Below are 20,236 nucleotides of genomic sequence, written 5' to 3'. Positions count from 1 at the left end.
CCAGGTTAGGCAGAGATCAGTTTCAAAACTGCTCTCCCCTTCTGGCATCTTGTAGTTGATAAACTAAAACAGATGGTTATAATTAAGATTCACTTAAGCAGTACACATCTTGCTGTTTTTTGAAGCTCTATTTATAAAATGCCTTCCAAAATACCAGGATCCATATTCACCCACTAGATTAAATCTCAAAAAAATTTCCCAGAAGAAACATCTTCAAACCACCCCCTTAATTTTGGGCAACAGAATTCTACTCTAAACTGAAGAAAGGTCTTTCCTGTTCAGTCACACTGACAGGGTACTGAAGATGCTATGGCTTATATCTGCACACTAATCCAGCTCTACATACTTAAGAACAACAAAAATGTATCATCACAAAGACCACTGCACAAATTCAGGCTACACTCAGATTTCAGAAGCCATGAGCCCTGAAAACATTTGGGAAACCTTTTGGGTAATTCTGCAGAAAATATGGAGGAGCTGATGCATTCTACACCTGTCAGCAGAACTGAATTAACTAAGAGCAGCACAAATATCTGATAAAAGGTATTTGTAAACCATCTATGCTGACAGAAGCAATGCAAGGAATCAAGATCATATAATATCCTCAGTATTCCTGAACTTTATTCAGAAAAAGTAAAAAGTTTCAGATGTTTAGAGAACTAGCAATGCTGTGAAGAAGAAGCTCAGAGAAGGAAACCAGCAAAAGTTTTAACAAGACTTATTTCCATTAAGGAAGTCACTTAGCAGTAACAATTTCAAACACTTGTACTCTTCTTCAAGTTGGTTTGTTATAGTTTGTTTTTTTGTAGCCAAAAAGGATTCTGATGCTTTCAAGAAAAATCTTGATTGAAAGGATTGGAGGACAGTGACATTTTGTCAACCTATCCAGAACTGCAAATGGGAAAATGGAATGAGCCATAGTCTGTGATGGAAAAAACAGGCCGAATTAGGACCTCTGATACCTAAGCTTTCATACACAGTCTTTTCTTTTTCTGTCTACAAATACTACTTACCATGAAAGCCAGGTTTTAAAACAAGAAACTAAAAGAACACAACTTTAACCACCATTCTTTGATATGCTGAAATATCTTACATATGGAAATTCACATTTTTTTCTCCTGTTACCTATTTGAGCAAGAGCAGACTTAGATCATCTTTGCTTCAGATCAAGAGGTCATTGGGCAAAAGTCAAAATATACAAGCAAGAGCTTGAAAACACATTTTAAAAACTGATCAACAATTAGAAGGAAAGGAGTTAGATGAAAAACATTTTGTAACTCAAATGATTGTTGTCAGTTGCTGTCATCCTTATTATTAAATACTTTAAATACAACTTCAGTTGAACAAAAGCTATTTTTTTAATCAAAGCACTTCTCCAGGACAGTTTAAAAATTTTTAAAAGCACTCAATTTAACAGAAGGACAAAAAAAAAAAAAACCCAAACCCAAAAACACCAAACAAACCAACCAACCAATCCAAAACAAAACCACCTGAAGATCTTTACAGTCATACAGGAAATACACAGAACACATCAAAACATACCTTTACATTTTCATGTATTGACTGAAGTTGTGCAGCTAAAGCTACAAATGTTTGATAGATTTTCTGCATAGCCATAGACAAATCTGTAAGATGCATATAAAATATTGGTAAGTAACAATCTCATTATCAGAAGAAAACATTTAGTGTTTATACCAATGTAAGAAGCTCACCTAAAACCCGTACAGCACACAAAACACAAGAACAATTGCATGAAATACAAGATTTGACCCAGAAATTGGGTGCCACAAATTATCCAAGGAGTACTTTTTGACAGGGTTTCCAACTTTATTTTGAAAGGTACTGTTTACCATGTATATAAAAATAAATCTGAGAAAAGAGCTTCCTATGATTCTATTATTTAGAAAAGCCAAAAAGTAATATTTAAACTAATTTTAACCTAATTACACAGGAACATTTTTTACCTCACTGGCTTCTACCTAGATAGAGTTAAATCATATTTGCTTGTGTTTGTATATATTTTCCACTCTGTCTTAAAACATAGTTAAGTGTTCAGTTAATTTAGTGAGAAATAGTAGAATGGAAGCTTTATTTACATTTTAAAGACATAACTAATAAGAATCACAGGATCTCTTAATCTGGCTCTACCCACAAGCATATCATAATCAGAGAAACACAACAGGGAGCTTCTTGCCTTTTATTTAGGATATCCTATTTCCCACACAGATATAAAAGTATTTTCAGGGCATTGACCCAACACTAAGGCAAAACCTTAGCACCAAAGGGAAAATCTCAAAGATTTTGGCAGAATGAGCTATCTGTTCACAAAAAAATGTTGTTCTCATAGAGGCACTGAAACAATGCAGTGAAGTAGAGGACAGAAAAGTACTGAAGTGGTTCTTTTATTGTGTAAAGATTAGCTTCTGTGTTTCCTCTGAACGATGCACATAGCCTGAATGCAAATATATATGTACACCGAAATGCATATAGTAGCTATCAAGTTCTTGAAGATGCATAGATCTAGCAATGATTCTTGAACTGAAAATGTTTGCCTCTCCATAGAGGAGTTTCACCCTTGAAAAACAAGAAAGCTGTAGAATCAATTCATGCCAGCCCACAGGGTTGTGGAGGCAGCAGTATCTAGGAAAACTGGTCACAAGTTTTCAATTAGTCTGAAGGCAATTTATTGATAGTGACTACTAGATATTTCAAAATTTTCAGGACATTCAGAGTCATGGAAACCTGCATCGCAAAGGAAGTTTTCTTCTGTACAGTAAAGGCTACGGACATATGCAACAGAGTGTTGACTAGATCACCAGATACTACTGACAATATGCTCAAACTGGCACAACAGATTGAACCTTGCCTACACAAATAAAGAACCGTTTGATTATAGCAGAAACTGCTAAAAACCTTAAGAAAATCTGTGAAGGCATCCTTCTCATATTCTTGATGGACAAGAAGGTCACACAAAGATAGAGGACCCTCAAGATTCAGCAGATCTTTCACTATGGAAGCTAGATCTAGACAGTCCTCTTGCTTTTTGACATATAAAGTCCATATAAAGTTTGTGCACCATCCAGTGATGGCAAGATTTTCAAGTACCATTTAGCAGAAAAAGACAAGCACATGAAATCACTGCTTATTGCAGGACCCGTACCTAAAATGGCCCAGAAGATAAAACTGTCTATGACCACAGGAATGGTAAACACCAGAAGACTACTGTCCAGAGGTCAGCATTCTTTGACCAGAGAGATTTTCTCAAGGTTGAATTATGTGGCAGCAAACAAGACAAAATGCTCTCAGCTAGTCAGAGCTGAAGGCAATACCAACAGGCCCCAAAGTGAAGGAGAAGTTCTCATTTTGATCTGGTGCTGACAGAGCAGGCACCCACATTTGTCTGGCCAGAAGGCCCAGTGCAAGACATCAGCTAGATGCTGAAGGGAGGGAGATACAGATGTGAAAACAAACCAGGCTTAAAAATTGCAACTCAGGAAATGGATCCATGTTAAATAGCTTAAGAACCCTTATGAATGGAACCTTTAATTCCAAACACATTGTCCCAAATTCAACAATTACAGAATTAATCTGAATATTAATTTGTTCAGTACATTAAATGAGAAAACCCAACAACAACGAAAGCAGGGAAAGATTAATTACTAGGTTTTCGTTATAAGTTTGCTAAATTCTTCATGTATAAAAGATTAGAACCGAAACATTTACCTTGTGGAGTTATGTGTGAATTATTTGCTTGAGTGGCAAGATGATTTTCCAGTTCTTCAATTTGTTGCCTGTACTGCTGCAGCTGTACTTCAAACTGTTCGACCAAGATTCTGAAGTAGCTAGATGAGTAATACAGTGAAATTGTATGATTAAACATTACTAATTTGTCTGAATGTTTTTACCTGATCTCTATTAACTGCCAATTTTCATTCAATTAATTGCACAGTTAGGTTGTATGACATTCTTGATGTCACTCTACAATCAGAACAAGAGTGAAGACTATTTTTCATGTCGAAGACATAAAGATAATTTAAGTGAAGAAATAAAACACTGATTCTATGAAGCACTTCATATAAATGTTACAAGAAGCAGGGGAAAAAAATTGTATTATGCAGTTCATAGAATCCTTAAACAGTTGGGTTGGACTAGATGACATTGAAAGGTCCTTTCCAAATCCCCTGCCATAAGCAGGGACATCCTGACCTTGAATGTTTTCAGGGACGGGGCATCCAACATGTCACTGGGCAACTTTTTCCACTTTTACCATGCTCATCAAAAAAGTTTCTTCCTTGAATCTGCCCTCTTCAGTTTAAAATCATCACCTCTGTCATAATAGGGCCTACTAAAAACTCTGTCCCTGCTTTTTATACAAGCCCCTGTTAAATACTGAAAGGCTGCAATAAGGTCTCCTCAATTTTCCTCTTCTCCAAGCTGTATTATTGACTATTTTCTACAAGTAATGGTAACTTACTCTGCTGGGGCTGTATTTTCATGCTGAAGACCAGGAGGAGTTTTCTGTGTTCGCAATGCTATTTCTGCATTCTTTAGCTCCTAAATAAACAAGAGAAAATTAATAAAATATAAGGTTCTCCACAAAGTGTTCAAAAATAAAAATGCTAGGACTCTATTCTTCACTCACATAAAATACTTTCTTCACATATTTAACACTGTGATAAAATTTGATCAGAAATTACCCAAAGAACTGACTATCAGAAAGTTGGAGAACTGCAAATACCAACAGAAGTTTGGGGATGGAACAAAAGATAGCACATACTGAAAGCACATTAGGTGCTCAGAAGTTGAGAAAATATTGCACTAAACTGTCAGAGACAATTTTTCTGTTGTACTTCAGTAGTATTACAATTTTTGAGGGGTAGAGGGGGAAAAAAGCAATAGTTAAGTACAAGGAAGTAACACACCTAAAAGAGAAAAAATAGAAAAAAAATATTACTTTGACTTTTTAAAAAATATTAACTACTTTAGAAAAATGCCCCTCTATGGAAATCATCACATTATACATGATAATTACAGCATACACTTCTGCTTAATACTTCCTAATAATTTTACCATTAAGAATTTCTCAGTGCGTGGTTTTGTGATTATACTCAACTGCATCATGTACAGAAATATAAAAATATCATTAACAAGCTTTTGTTTTCACAGAAAAATGTTGAAAAGGTGCAACTATAGAGTAAAATAAAGAAAAACATCAAAATTTTGATGTTTTTTTGATAATTTATTGAGAATAAATTATCACTTATTTATATAGCAAGCAGCCTTGACATACTAGATGAAATAAAAGGTGGTACAGAACTTGAAAAGCATCTGCATCAAAACTTGAGCTCCAACTGTCTGCACAGTTCAGACACAGACTAGTGGACAGATATGTGACTCAAGTTCCCTAAATAAATACTAGTGCTAATCAAGAAATTTTGGTCCCTGAAACATTATGGGGTAATTTGGTATTTTCTTCCTCCAAAGCCATCAGAGGAACACGCCTTTGTATTTTTGCTGCGCCAGAGTCCATCAAGTTGTTACAAATGGGTCTTCACTAGCAGCTGAATATATAACTGAAACAGAACTAAAGTGGACACACACTTCTATTGCCTTTGCTACGTAGGAATGCTTTCCTGAATAGAAGTAATTTTACTGCTGTTGTACTTATCTGAAAATACTGACAGCACAGATTTCAGTTTTCCCCAGTAACTTCAAAGAGATAGAAGTGATTCAATTTTTCATTCTGTTTACAACTGTTTATTTGGAACACACGTTAACTTTACTGATAAAAAAGGCTAGCTATCCTATATGAAATAATCAGCATACAAACTCTACATAACAAAGGTTATATTCAATTATACCTGGGCAGTTTCCACTTTCAGCTTGTCAATATTAAGAATGTTTCTCTGTAATCCACTGGCAACTACAGAGAGAAGCTGTTTCAAAGCTTTAATGTCTTCTTGTACTTTAAGCATCGCTTTAGAGGACATTCTACTAATTTCTTCCTGAACTTGTTTTTGTTCTTTCACAAATTTCCTGGGGGAGGTAAAAAAATGGGGGTGAGGAGGAAAGAAACAATATAATGAACCTGAAGTACCCACGTGTTTACCTCTTGATCACATTATTTAAATAGCTATTAAATTTATTTTTCCAAAACCAAGTACTGAACAGTAAAATTATTGTATGTCATAGTACTAGCTTAACTCCTAGCATGCTAATACTGTAAATAACCAAAACAAAACAAAAGCAATCCCCCTTCCCCAAACTCAACTTTAAATAGCAAGTGTTTAAAAAGGTTATGCTGACCCCTGAAAATTAAGATATATGGAACATTTATACAGTAATACATAAGCATCTGTGTAAAAGCAATTAACACTTTGAACTCACAAATACAATGCATGCAGCCCAGTCTACAAACCATTTCCTTCCTGAAATAGAATAGAGAATTTTGTAATTCTCTATTCCATAGAAGATCCATGATGCACACGCAATATGGATACAAGGTTCAATATTCATTATGCACGTGCAACAGGCTTAATACTTCAAGAGAGAGATGGGTAAGAGCTTATTGTTGGGCAGACCCATTTGCATAAATGCATGAAAAAGTGAGACCGAAAAAAAACCATACTAAGACTTCAGCTACTAGAACTACTCATCCATTCTGTTCCCAAAGCTGACAGGCACTGGGCTAATAACTTATCCTTCATCCAGCCTGCAGGAACATGTTCTTGTCACAGAGCATCAACAGTATACAATACTTTAGCTAAACAACTATCATAAATAAAAACCACTACTCACTGTAGATTTTCTACATCTTGACATATTACTGGAGGTAGATTTTCATCCTTCAGTGCTTTGCTATCTCTACAAGAGACAATGAATGTTTAGGTGGTCCTTCAATACTGCCAAACATTTTTGCATGACTAGTAAATATCACTAACACATCTAGGTGAGTGATTACACAGTTTTGCACCCACTGCATGAATGTTGCAACTAGGAGTGACTTGGATTAATGCACATAGATCCTATACCAGGGTTCAAGCCTGTGGTGTAAGCACGGTACAAGTTTGCGGAAACCACTTTTCAGATCAGATAATCAGTCTATAGCAGGTGCCAGATAAGCTGTAGGTATTGCATTTGAAGGAAGAATTGCAGTGCTTAAAATCATGACCAAACATTACTAAATTACCTATACGGCAAATGTTGGTTATGCAGATCTTTTTTCAATATCAAATCAGCAAAAAAGCAAAAATATTTGTTTAGCTGTTTTCTATTACAACATAGAATGCAAAGAAAATCTGACACTTACTCTGGTCTTGTTCCCGTTTTGTCACCTAGAAGATAAAAACTGTAGGTCATAAATAAAGTTCTGAAGAACAAACAAAACAATCTTAATGAGATTTTAAGGAAGAACTAATGACTACAATCTGCTTAATTTCCCATGATAAGCAGAACAGACTAGGCTAGCTGTAAGAGAAAGTGGGTTTTAATTTACAACCCCTTCAGAGGTAATTATATTTTCAGGAACAATGGTTCAACAGTTGAGGTGCTAACTTCCTGGCACTACGAGTAATAACCTCTTGTGTCACTATACATGTCACTACAAATACATGAACAGCTGCAGTTGCATAAGAAATCTGTTTCTGCTTATGCAACCTCAACTCACTTTGACCTGCACCCACAAAACATTCAAGTGTTTAAATTCAGCAGTCTCCTCTCAGATATGAAGGCAATGAACATTTGCCCACTGAGCTTCCTCAAAGAATTCTGCTATTGCATTAAGTCCAGAAGTGAGTGAGATTTTACAGAACTGAATATGTTACTGATTACCTGCCACCTACACACTCTAAACTGCACATCTGTGGATCAAGATGCCAAATACCTCTGAGTGACACAACAGAGCTGAAAACAGCATCATACATAACACAGGGCACAACTATTTCTAGTTATGGCTGTGGCAGTAACTGCATTCCATCACACAGCAGTCTGCTGGGAGGAACACTCACTCAGCCCAAGAAAAAGGCTTCATCTTCTTCAGCTGAATGTAATTCACATCCTGTCAGTGCCACAAAGGCAGAAAGCAGCTACACAGCTAATGCTAGTACCACAGAGGTTTGAATCTGCACAAGTCAGTGCTCCTGCCAGCAGAAGGTACTACTTTTAGAAGCAACATCTATTTAAACTGTTGGTAGACTGTTACCCAGTACTTTAGACAGACTGCACTCACAACCATTCCCTATGCCTTCTGCTAATGGGGAAAAAAGAACTGCACAAAATTAGGACAGGTTTTTATTCCCTGCAGCCATATTTTAAAAAATACTACATGGTTAGAAGCAAAAACTTTTATTACTAGTTTCACAAGAGAGAATACAGGCTAGTCCCTATTTGTCCTGGGATTGCTAGGGCACTTTTCTTTCATAGCCATATCATCTCCTTCCTTTTCTTCATGAGGAAAAGGGAAATAAAACCCTCAAAACCATGGAGCCACCACTCTCAAACCTTAATGCAGTTCCTCATATAGTAGCACAAACGACTGAACTGACACAACTAAGTAGCAGCACACAGGTGGGGATGTTTATGAGGGCTTCTTAAGCCAGCACCAGCCATTAAGGGAAACACTTCTGAATTAAAATCTCAAAAAACAGTCTCCTTTGACATTTCCTACTGCTTTGCTAGGGGATCTCTGCTCATCCTGATAGCAATAGTCCAACTCACCCAATTCCACTATACAACATACAGGGGAATTCATGTTACTGATTTAAGTTTCCACCCTAAGAGGTGAACTAAACAACACTACTACCAAAGTTGATTTTGACTCTGTGGTTCTCTGGTCCTTATTTTAGTATACTTCTGTGTTACGGAAGTGTTGTGATATCCCAATATTATAGTAATGGAAATCCCCCAAGTGTCAGAGACTTTTCATTACCCCATGTTTCAGTAATAAATTCCAAAGACAATCAACATCATCCAGGGCACTCCAGTTTTGACAGTCAATATGTCCTCTCTTTTACAAGAAAGAACTCTCTCTCCAAAATTATGCTACTCTCTAAAGCTAGCTTCATGGAGTTTATATATTTTCTTCTCTTTTAGCTATTGACATACCTAATTCAAAATTTCAGTCCTGAATGAAATAAAGAGATTAAATTAACAGATTCCTCAGTAAAAGCAAGGCAAATTAACAAGCGTCCATATGTCAATGCTCAATATTCCCTTACTTAAGTACTTTAAAGTACTTTTTTAAATACTATCACAGAAGTAAAGTTTTTATAACTGGTTTTAACAACCGGACAGAACATATATAAACTACACACCACCAGAAACAGTTTTGAAGAGTAACATCTATAATTAGGACACTTTAGTTGTGCAGGCTTTCAAAAGAAAAAAAAACAGTTTAAGATCTGTTACAGCTGGACAACAGTAGTTTCAAACCTGCGCTCTTCATACTTGCAACACACTACTTAAACATAGCTCTGCTCCCCCCTCTAGTGACAAATCTGATACAGAGCAGAAACTTGAGATGGCATCTCTGCAAGCAGCCCTCAGTCTTCGCTCCCAATAAGCCCAAGGATTTACATCCTGTTTCTCAAGCTTATATGTATTTTTAAATTAATTAATTAGTATTACATTTGCAAACACAATCTTGTTCTTCTGCACAAGAATGAAATCAACTGAAATGCCTTTGAAAGAGGGAAGTCCAAAGTTGTCAATGTTGATCCCACACTCCTAACCCAATAAAATAGTCTTTGCTGCAGAGTGTTCTGATAATTCTCTCAATTTAAAAAAACAGAATGATTTAAAACAAACTTACTCTTTTTGTCTGAAGAACTGCTAAAATCAATGCCACCAAGACCTTCATTGGCAGTGGTTGAAGGAGCCGCAGTTGTCCCCAGAGACAAACCCAAAGCATTCTGCCCAAGTCCTAAAAGAAATCCAAACAGCATTTTTGCCTTTTGCAGTGTTATCAAGACTACAACATAGCACAAATTCTTCCTCTAGAGCTGAAAAAGGAAGCTGTGATATGACAGTGACATGACTGACACTGATGACAACACTGACAGTTAAATATTTTATTCAGACCAAAACTCACAAAAAATGGGAGCTTTCCATTTCTCCACAGATAGTCATGGATCATTGCCCTCTCCCCATATACGATCAACTTCCTTGGGCCAATTATGGGAATGACAAAGATTTCTTTGTATTTTCATTTTTTAAAAAGTGTTAAGTAAAAATGAATTTAAGAATAAGAAAGGAGCCGATTATTTCAATTTCATTTTTACTGTCCCAGGATAGCAACACTTTTCTTAACTGTAACACTGTTAAAAACTACTCTTCCACAGTGTTAACACTTTTTATAAACTAAACCTTACATTGTACAATCACACATTAAATGTCATTGTTTTGAGACAGGAGAAAAAAACTAAAATAACTTTCACCTGTTGCTGCTGTGCTTGTATTCTGGAAAAGCGAACCTCCTAAGCCTGCTAAGGCTCCTCCTAAGGAAAGGCCTGTGGAAGCAGTTGTAGTTGGAGCAGTTGTGCCACCCAAATTTAATGTAAAGCCAGTAGTTCCTGCAGAGAAAGGAAACCAGATTCATGCAGACACTGCCTTCAAATACATCCACAGACAATCTGAAATAACTGAAAGGTCTGAACAGCATCTTTATCATAATTGGATAATAAGTGGTTTTATTTCCTGCAGTTTTCACACAAAGCCATAGCCTTTTGAATTACATATTATTTTGCTCTGCAACCTCATAACCCTAATTAGTCCATATTTACCTACAACTACACAAAAATTTTGGCAGTTGCCCAGAACACTATAGATTCTACAACCTAGGACAGAATTTATTTTACAGCATAATTGAACTAGTAAGTGACACTGATTTTTATATTAAAACGCTGAAATTTCAATGTTTTAACATTAAAATATCTACACAAGACACATGATACAATAACATTTCCATGGTGGTTTGAGCTGCCCTCTGGAATTAAGCATCCCAACTTTTAGTAATAAAGGGAAGAATTGAGTAGAGAAAGACCATAGGCATAAAGGGAGAGTGAACAGAAGGCAAAGACAGCTGAGCTCAAATGCAGACTTCTAAAGTTAAAAAAATAAGTGTCTCAATCACCATCATGCATGGTGCAGTTCAGCTGAGTTAAATATGATGACAGGTGTATGACAATATGAGAAGTAATTTAAAATGTTTAAAAACATTATTTCCACTGCTAGTTAACATTTTCAGGCCATCTGCAATAGGTAAACATTTTCCAAACTCTGCAGCTGCACAAGAAGGAAGCTTTCAATCTTCAGTAATGTTAACAATAAAAAAATGATTTTACATGACAAATCAGCTCTTTGCTACACTTCTAATGGACTTCTTCATATTGGACTATATGCTGTCTATATATATATAAAAAAATGATTTTACATGACAAATCAGCTCTTTGCTACAGTTCTAATGGACTTCTTCATATTGGACTATATGCTGTCTATATCACTAGGTTCTCTGACCATAATTCTATCTGTATTAGGGTACCCAAATTTAGAATTCGAGAAGTTCAATGAACTTTATTTGTAAAAAATGAAGTTTTTTACCCTTTAGTTATCTACCACAAGATTACATAAATAATAGGAAAAAGATGTGAACTGTTATACAATAAAGTTTTATTGTTAACAAGCAAACAAAAAATAGCCCCAAACCCCTAAACATTTTCCTACCTGCTGCAGGAGTTGATGTAAGAGCAGATGATAATGACAGACCACCCGCTGAGGTAGAAGTAACAGGTAAAGCAAATGGTGTGGCTGAACCTGCAGGTTTGTTGAAACCTATACTAAAGCCTGTGGTAGCTGCTGATGTGGTGGCAGGTGTGCCTAGAAGAAATCCAAAACCAGTTATCACTCTTGAAACATTCTGTTTGAGAATGAAAGCTAAGTTCACCACCTCTTCTGCATCTCACTTAACCATCATGAGTGACACAACACAAAAGATCACTTGCATGAAGTAAAATATTCTCACAGAAATTTCTAAGGAATTTCAGTGGTTTACATCAACTGCACAGGGATTTTTTGCTCCAGAATTCCTAGGGATCCAGTGGGCTTTAATTCTGGACTGGCAATTATATCTACTAGCAATCCTAAAACTGTATTTAAAAAAAAAAAAACAAACCTACTTCCACCAAAAGCATCTAGTAGATGACAAAAATATTGAAAATGGAGCTATAAACAATACTGCTCAAAATACAGACTACAAATTCTCAATTAGATGTGCACACCAAAATGAATGCACATATCCTTTCAATTTGAAAACAAGAAAAATACATTGAGATGTTACTCTCTCAAAGTTTGCTTTTAAACATTTTTGAAGTAAAACAATTCCTACTTCCTGCTGTTTTCATGGTAAGAACACACTCCACATTCTAGAATCCCTATTCCAAAGTAAAAGAGTGCGTACATACACAAACAACAATAGCAAACACATACTTTGTATTCTCAGTAACTGCTGTTTTGGATGACATCATTTCATCCAGGTAGTGAAAAGAATTAATGTTCATCTGCATAGTATTGACTTCCACATATGATTATGTATCACAGAGTCTCTTCTGGATTAGCTGCTCCTTCTCCTTTCTGCCCCTTTGATTTCCTTCTTTATTCAGCACTATTTTTTCCTATTTATTCATAGTATGGCTTCATAAGTTCTTTGTCTGCATTGTGTCTTGTAGCACCTCCACTCTTAACATTTGTGATAATCAAACTCAGTTACTCCTCTAACCTCAGCTGATGTTTAAAAAAAAAAAAAAACCACCAAAACCAAGCTAACAACAACCACCCACATACTCCTGTGTTTCTAATGACAACTACAAAATACCACAGATGGATCAGAGAAACAAAAAATATTCTCAAAGTCTGTTCCCAGTTCAACCCTCTTTATCCTCCTATAAGAGATAATTACCAGACAAACATGTTCACACAGGGTTCACTAGACCAAGAGATTCTGTGTGAATAATTCTTTGGTAACAGATCTCCCTTCCTTCTGTTGAAGGATGAAACTCATTAGGGGAACATAATTACAAAGTCCAACTTTTGACTGTCACTGTTGTACAAGAATTAAATAATCCTTTAACGAGTGCCTAGAACTTCAGGGTTCCATTCTGATTTACAGCCTTAACATTTGGGTTGCAAAGCAAACAGCAATTAGCAAGTGGGAAAAAGCTCACATAGGATCACTAGCTCTATACATTACAAGAAAGATTTAACTCTTGGGGTTTTTTGTCTGTGTAACATTAAAATCCAACTTAGGTCCTTACCTAATGTCAGTCCTGTAGCAATAGTTGTTGCTGCTCCTGCTTTAAGAATGAGAACAAATGAACAGGGTAAGAACAGTAACAGAGAAGCTGTGACAGCAAAAAACATGAACCAAAATCCTGAACTAATGCAACATTATGAGACAACTATTACACAAGTTTTTTTTCTGTAGTGTATTGAAAAATAATACATTTACACAGAAAACAGTATTGGTAAACACCAGCAGCAGAAATTAAAGCACAACTGACTTCAAAAAATGTAACTTGTCTTTGTAAGAAGCTGCTAACAGTGAAGCTGATGTTAACACAGCAGTATATTATCTGAAACTTCAAATAAAGTAACAAAAAAAGATGAAAACTAGTAATTCTATCATGTATTTTTTTTCAGCCACATGGTAGTATATAACATCAACATGCAAACCAGCAGATTTGCAGTATAATGTAAAGGATTATAGAGTCTAAAGTCCTTCTAAAATCCTGTCTTGGTTTAGGGTTTCTGCCCCAATGGTAATTTAAATGGACTATTCCGGACTCAGTGTAGGCCATTTAATATTTTAAATACCATCTGATTAGATTATCAAAAGAATCACTGAAATAAAATTACCCCAATATAGGCAACCACAGTAATACAAGCTTTCAGTCTATTGCTGATTTTATTTTTGGTAGATTGGTCCTTAGAACTTTTCCCATATACTTATATAAGCATACAAGAAGAAAAAGACCACTTTATCTAGCAATATTGCAGTAAATTTTTTTTTGTCTGCTTGACAGTTGAAAAAAGACCCACCCGGTCAGAAAAGCTTTATACTTTTGTACTCCATTACTGCTATAAGAAGCTGTGTGTCCACAGACTGAATTAGGGACCTATGAAAATATTCAATTCCTTTGGATTAAAGGGCATTAAATATCCCCAAACAACAAACTCAGAAATGTTCACTACTGTAGAATTACAAGTATTGCATTACAAATGCAAACAACCTCACAAAGTTTTAAAATCTAGATATAACTCAATCTAAACTCAATTTTGAGCATCCTGGATGAAGAATTAAGATTTCTAAAACACATCAGGATTCAGCCTACAATTTACACATAGCTCAGGAAGTTTTCTGGTAATTGCAGTTGTGTTTCTGCTGCACTGGTACCGCTTAATTCTTAATGAATGACCTTTCAAACTATTCAACAAAGCGCTTTTATAGAACTGTGTAAGTAATATTCTGAGCTATATAACGACTGTAAAAGTCAGCATTTTAGTATGACCCAGTTTTTTAAGTAAATATAATTTATATCTTCACTGCTGAATCCAAAACTTGCAGTACAAGAATTCTTTTCTACCTGTACTGGTGCTTCCTAGTGTAAAGCCAGTGGTTGATTTTGTTCCAAAAAGTCCACTCCCAAAACCTGATGAAGGAGCCGATGTAGTTGCTGTAGCAGTGGAGGAGCCCAGAGTTCCAAAATTAAGTCCTCCTGTTGAGCTATTATGAAATAAGACTGTTAGCAGTAATTTTATTTCAAAATGAAAACACTCCCCCCCTTATGTCAATTTCTTTCTGATGCCATCATTCACTTCCCCACAAACAACCCAGGTGGGCAGGACAGAGTCCAAACTTACTGCTACTGAACAGAAAGAAGGAACCCAATTCCCCCTTTCCTTCCACAGCTCTGTAGCTCCCATTGCTTCCCTGACACTAACTCCAACATTTGTACAGCCGCTGCTGAGCTGATAGATCTTACTAGACCGCTTGGAAATTTAAACTTTTCTCTGGTAGACATCTCATTTGTTCTGCCTAATTGTTCTCCCCGTGCTACTGAAATGAGATAACAAATGCTAGAGGAAGCACAAAGACAGTAACAAATCCGTATGAAGATCTTTTCAAAGCAGGTTACAAGTCCAATTAGTTATCTCTGACCAGAAATTTCAACCAGTGTTGCTTTCTTTCATTCTTAAGTGATAAGCAGAGACACAGAACCATTCACATCAACAGCACAGCTTCACTCTCTCTTACAATCAAAACACACTGAAGCATGAATTAATTTTCTAACCAAAATGATATCATTTTGCACAGGTGCCAACCACATGCCTACCGTAATTTTTCTGTCTACCTGTCAGAAAGTTACAGAAAAACAACTTCCAGATGTACTTCTACAAATGAAGGGGAAGAGAAAGAACAGAGAGAATCAGATTGGTCATCAGTAGGAAAATGAAGGCTTTAATATTTCTTTTGGGTGACTACACATTTTAGAGATTTCTTGCCAAATAGAGAACAAGCTTTACAATTAGTACAGAACACAGGAGACTACAATAATCATGGTTATCTCCAGCCAATGAAATTACAGCTTCTAGCACCTAGAGGAGTCTGTGGTTTTAAAAATTTTGTTCTTAATTGATGAAAGATCAGATGAGTAATTTGCAGTAATTTCCTGGTCTCATTTTTAGAAACAAGATTCAGGTTTCACAAACACATTTTGCTTAAGTACAACAGCAACACTGAAATTAAATGAAATTTAGACTTCACCGAGGACTTTTATCTTTTAGATGTTCAATATTCTCTCATTTCTCTCTTACCTCCTCTCTCTTTCTGTATGAGGGCAACTCCTAAAATAACAAGTCAAACACAAAAGTAAATCCTTACAGAAAAAGGTACAGTTAGCTCTTGAATTAGAACTTTTCAAACTATCAATAAAACTGATCATGGCAAGCCCAGCTGGCTGCAAGTTCAGAACTAGGTGTGGGTTATTTTTTAGGCAGTAATTTGGGAAGCAGAGTGGCCAAGAAGTTTAGAAGGACAAAGACTGACTAACTGCTGCACAGGATCCAGAGCCTTTCAGCTGTCTTTACGCCCAAAATTTCAACACACCAAACTGCAGCACCACAACCCAACCACTTGAAAACTTAAACATACAACTTAGTGCTTCTCTCACTAGTCAAGAGCTTATGTATCTCGTTTTTTTTCCAGTAGATGACTCTTCTGTGAAAGTTTTTTGTGTTACAGTATTCCTGTAGAAGAAAGCTAAGGTACAAACAGTGATATTTAGCACTACAGAAGGACAAAAAAAACCCCAAACCAACACAAATACAATGAAGTGGGCTTTGTTTCAAGGTAGAAAGAATCCAAAATGTAGGAACAAAGTAATGGCAGCATTCTCACCAGCAGGAGAAAGCATGGGCCAGAAGGATGCAGACAGAAGGAAGAGGAGCTCAGGTCACTGAAGTCAGGTCTGAACTCTAATTTTAGAACTAGAATGAAGCACTGCACCTGGCTAAAACATATGATAAGAGAACACCAACTAAAAAAGCGTGCAAGTACCTGAAAAGCTGCTGGTGCAAAGCAGGAATTAGATAGGTTGGCATGTCATAGAGACTTTCAGCAACCAGAATGTGATCCTTGGTCACCTAACATTTATGCTTGGACTGGACAATCAAATTCTTTTTCTCCCAACACCTGGCAATATCATCTTAGACCTAGCTCAGAAGAACAGCTTCTTCTAACAGTCTTAAAGATGTTCTCAAGCAAATGATCTCACAGGGATGTTCAAGAACCAGTAAGAAGGCCCCCTCCTTATGATATTCTTTGACCAACAGCCCTCAAGACTGGTCCTGCTTGTAAAAATAAATAAATTAATAAAAATACAAAGTACCACACTGCTATTACTTAGCACCTATTAAATTTTTTTAAGAGATAAAAAAGCCAGGTGGAACCCAAAAAACCCCACCAAACAAAAACAATAAAATTCAATATGCAGTTTTTAAAAGTACAGATCAACAAGACAAAAGAGTTTTTCTTATTTCAATACATTTAGAAGAATAGCTTTGAATTATTATTTTAACTTGCTTGTTTGAATCACAGGAAACCTACATTAAGAAGGCATGAAGCAAAACAGCAAAAACTCTTTATCGAGTCTACATAAGCTTTACTGTAGAAGTTAAAAAACTAAGTAAACAAAAAAAAAATCAAAAAAACCACCAACACAAGAGAACTCAAAACTTCCAGACAACCCCCCCCCCGCGTAAAACCAAGCAGAAATAACACAAGAAAGTCATCAATCCATCACAACCACAACATTTACATTATTACAACAAACTCAGAAATCTTACTCCCTGTCCTGTGGGCTCCCAAAAAAGCAATACTGCTATTTAATCCAGGAATTAAATAGATGTCCTTCAGATCCAGATGTTCTGTTCTCTCCATCTCGCAATGCTATTTCCTGACGTTTCTAACAGGTATTTCCAAATCTAGCACCTTAAGCGTAACCGCCCCTGTCCGTTTAGTTCACACTACAGTGATCAATTCTGATCACATTTGGGAAAGTCTCTGACAAAACAGCCTTGATCTTCAACAGAGGTACACCATCAAGCAGGTCAGAATAAAGAGGCTTGGCTAGTCCAGTTGTGTGCAAAGAAACAGAAAACGGAAAAAAAAAAACCCCACCAACAAGACTTACCTGTTAGGCAGTGAAACCTAAACCATAATGCTGGGAGTACAGAGCCTGCTGTACATCCCATGCACAAAATTCTCCTTTTACTCCAAGATGTTATACACCAAATACAAGGTTATTTATGTTAGAAATGGTTAGGTCGAAGCTAACTTCTAAAACATATACAGAACATCTTTTGGACACCGAACATGTGGGCTCTGGCATCAACGTGCTCCACGCCGCGGACACAAACGCGGGCTGACTTTTGAGAGAAACCTGGATGCACATCTGATTCACATCCTGCGTCCAGAACGGCAGGCTGAACCGTAGAGAGAGGCATCCAAAGCCAAACCAAAGTACAATAAGAAGAGCGATTCCCTTAATTATTACCTGCCGAACAGATCGCTCCCTAGGCCTCTGCTGCAGGCACAGAAGAAAACAAGGGAGCTCGGGACAGACACGGTGCACCAAGGGCTGCGGCAGGGACTGCCGGAGCCCCGGGCCCCTTCGGGCGCGGGCGAGGCGCCGAGACCCGAGCCCGGGGCAGTGACTCGCTCACTCACACCCGCACGGGCCGCCCCCGCCCTCCGCACCACGGGGGCCCCGGTCCAGGCTGGGCCCGGGCCCACGCGGCAGCCTCAGGCCGCGGGGGGCTGCAGGCACGACCGAACCGAGAGGAGTGGGGGCGCCGCGTTACCTCGGCGTGGCGGTTCCGAAGGAAAATCCCCCGACTGCTCCTCCTCCTCCTGCCCCGGCGGCCGCCGTGGAGCCCAGGGTGCCCGCGCCGAAGGAGAAGCCCGTAGACATGGCGGCGGCGGGAGCGGCGGCAACAGCCGGAGAGCGGGGACCGGGAGCCGGCGGCGAGGGCCGGGTCGGTGGGCGAGCGGGTCGGTGCTGGGGTCGCGGCCCCTCAGCCCCGCATCGCGCCCGCCGCCACCTGCGGGGCGAGCGGCGGCACCGAGCGCGCGGACGGACGCCGGCCACGCTCCCCTCCGCGCGCCCGCCGCGGTGCACCACGGGACGGCCCGGCGGCCCTTAAAGCGACAGCCACGCGCGGGAGCTGCGCTGGGAGAGGGCGCCGGGACGGGCGCGTCCAGCCTGTGCCCGGCAGCACCAGGGCGAGCCGCCCGTGGCACAGAGTGAAATATGAGAGCTTCCATCTCAACAGCAGGGACACTGCTAGAGGGAGCGAGCACTTACCAGGTTGCCCAAATAAGCGGTGGTGGGGTCTCTATAATGATTTTTAAAAGCTGCCTGGACGTGGTATTGGGCGAGTGGCTCCGAGTGGCCCTGCTTAGGCACGTGGAGGCTACTAAGCACCTCCAGGGACAACAGAGAGAGCCGTCTTCCAGGAATATCCTCATGTGCAAGACTCACAGACTGAAGCAGAGGCCAGGCTAACTAGGGAAGGGCTCATTTCCCACACATCTACTGTCACCCCATTGTTAGGAAAATTAATCCAAGATGCCAGAGGTTTATGTCAAACGAGGAGACAGAGGAGTCCTGTAATTTTATTAGAATAAAGGGAAAGGCTGTGGGGCATTTTTCATGGGATGTCTAAAATTGTTGGGGGGCACAGCCCCCTTTTTATCCTAAATTCCCAATCACCTCTTCTTTTTCCACACTGGCTGAGGTACTCGGAAGGTACGGACTTCCCAAAACACCTACTCTATGCCCCTGTTTAATATGCACTCCTCTTTTGTTATATAAAGAAAGAAAAAGAAACTATTTAACTCTTTGTTCCTTTTTTCTAGGTTCAAGAATATAACACACCCGTGGCTGAACAACGGTCTGTGTTGATTAGTAACATTTGTTAGAACTAATACTTTCTTCTGTTACTTCCCTATCTATAAGTTCCTAGCCCTATGTACAAGCAGATTAACATGGTCCGTTTGTAAAGACACATTCATCTTATTCCTTTCACCATCATGGGACCCGTGGGTACAGTTCTTAGGCATCCCCATGGGGGAGAAGAGTGGTTCAGCCCAACGACCAATCCCAGAAGTTACGACAGAGTCTTCCCTACCTTCTCATTCTTAACTCAGTGTTATATTATTTCTTTACGTCTAGGTGGACATTGAGTGACTTCACTCATACATCTTAGTCAGTGAGGGGTGGTCGTACCTTGGCAGGCAGGTATCTCAGGATAGTGTCTGAGATGATGGGAACATGTGTTAGTCCAAGGAGAGTGATTTCACCACGGTTGCTGATTCAACAGCAGCACATCTTCCTTTATCTCCCTTGGTTTTCAGCTGCTGTGTGGCTTATCAACAGGAAAGCACCACAGAATTCCCACCTCTGCAAGGGTTTCGACAGCCTGGCCGCGGGGTCTGCCCTTTGCCCCACCCTCCATTTAGTCCCTCTTAGGTTGTGCTGTGTGTGGGAGGTCGGGTGCGCCGACCGCGTTCCACCCGGGAGTAAGAACCGTGTTTTCCCTTCGAAGTTCCTCACAGTCACCTCTTTAACCCCGCCATTCTCCCACGCCGCCCTCCAGCCATTCCCGCCCCTCAGCCATTCTGGCC

General features: G+C 38.6%; 1 protein-coding gene across 6 annotated transcripts in view; it reads right to left on the bottom strand.

Moving 5' to 3' along the window:
• The window catches only part of NUP58 (nucleoporin 58), a 39,498-nt gene extending 20,828 nt beyond the window's left edge, over positions 1–18,670 (bottom strand). For 5 of the 6 annotated variants that reach the window (XR_008435901.1, XR_008435902.1, XM_053971417.1 and 2 more), the window contains exons 1-12: positions 18,412–18,670; positions 14,634–14,773; positions 13,305–13,343; positions 11,719–11,871; positions 10,434–10,568; positions 9,809–9,919; positions 7,310–7,334; positions 6,799–6,864; positions 5,862–6,036; positions 4,475–4,554; positions 3,724–3,842; positions 1,543–1,625 (exon numbers count right to left, since the gene is read on the bottom strand). Coding sequence is in view for 4 of the 6 variants with exons in the window: in XM_053971417.1 (XP_053827392.1) it covers positions 1,543–1,625; positions 3,724–3,842; positions 4,475–4,554; positions 5,862–6,036; positions 6,799–6,864; positions 7,310–7,334; positions 9,809–9,919; positions 10,434–10,568; positions 11,719–11,871; positions 13,305–13,343; positions 14,634–14,773; positions 18,412–18,521 (1,236 nt within the window). In the remaining 2 variants the exon portion in view is untranslated. The remainder of the gene's footprint in view (positions 1–1,542; positions 1,626–3,723; positions 3,843–4,474; positions 4,555–5,861; positions 6,037–6,798; positions 6,865–7,309; positions 7,335–9,808; positions 9,920–10,433; positions 10,569–11,718; positions 11,872–13,304; positions 13,344–14,633; positions 14,774–18,411) is intronic. The other variant, XM_053971416.1, reaches the window with a different exon arrangement.
• Positions 18,671–20,236: the final 1,566 nt, after the last annotated feature.

The sequence above is a fragment of the Vidua macroura genome, chromosome 2 (assembly GCF_024509145.1).
Source record: "Vidua macroura isolate BioBank_ID:100142 chromosome 2, ASM2450914v1, whole genome shotgun sequence".
Lineage (NCBI taxonomy): Eukaryota > Metazoa > Chordata > Aves > Passeriformes > Viduidae > Vidua > Vidua macroura.
This window is presented reverse-complemented; position numbering and strand designations above follow the sequence as displayed.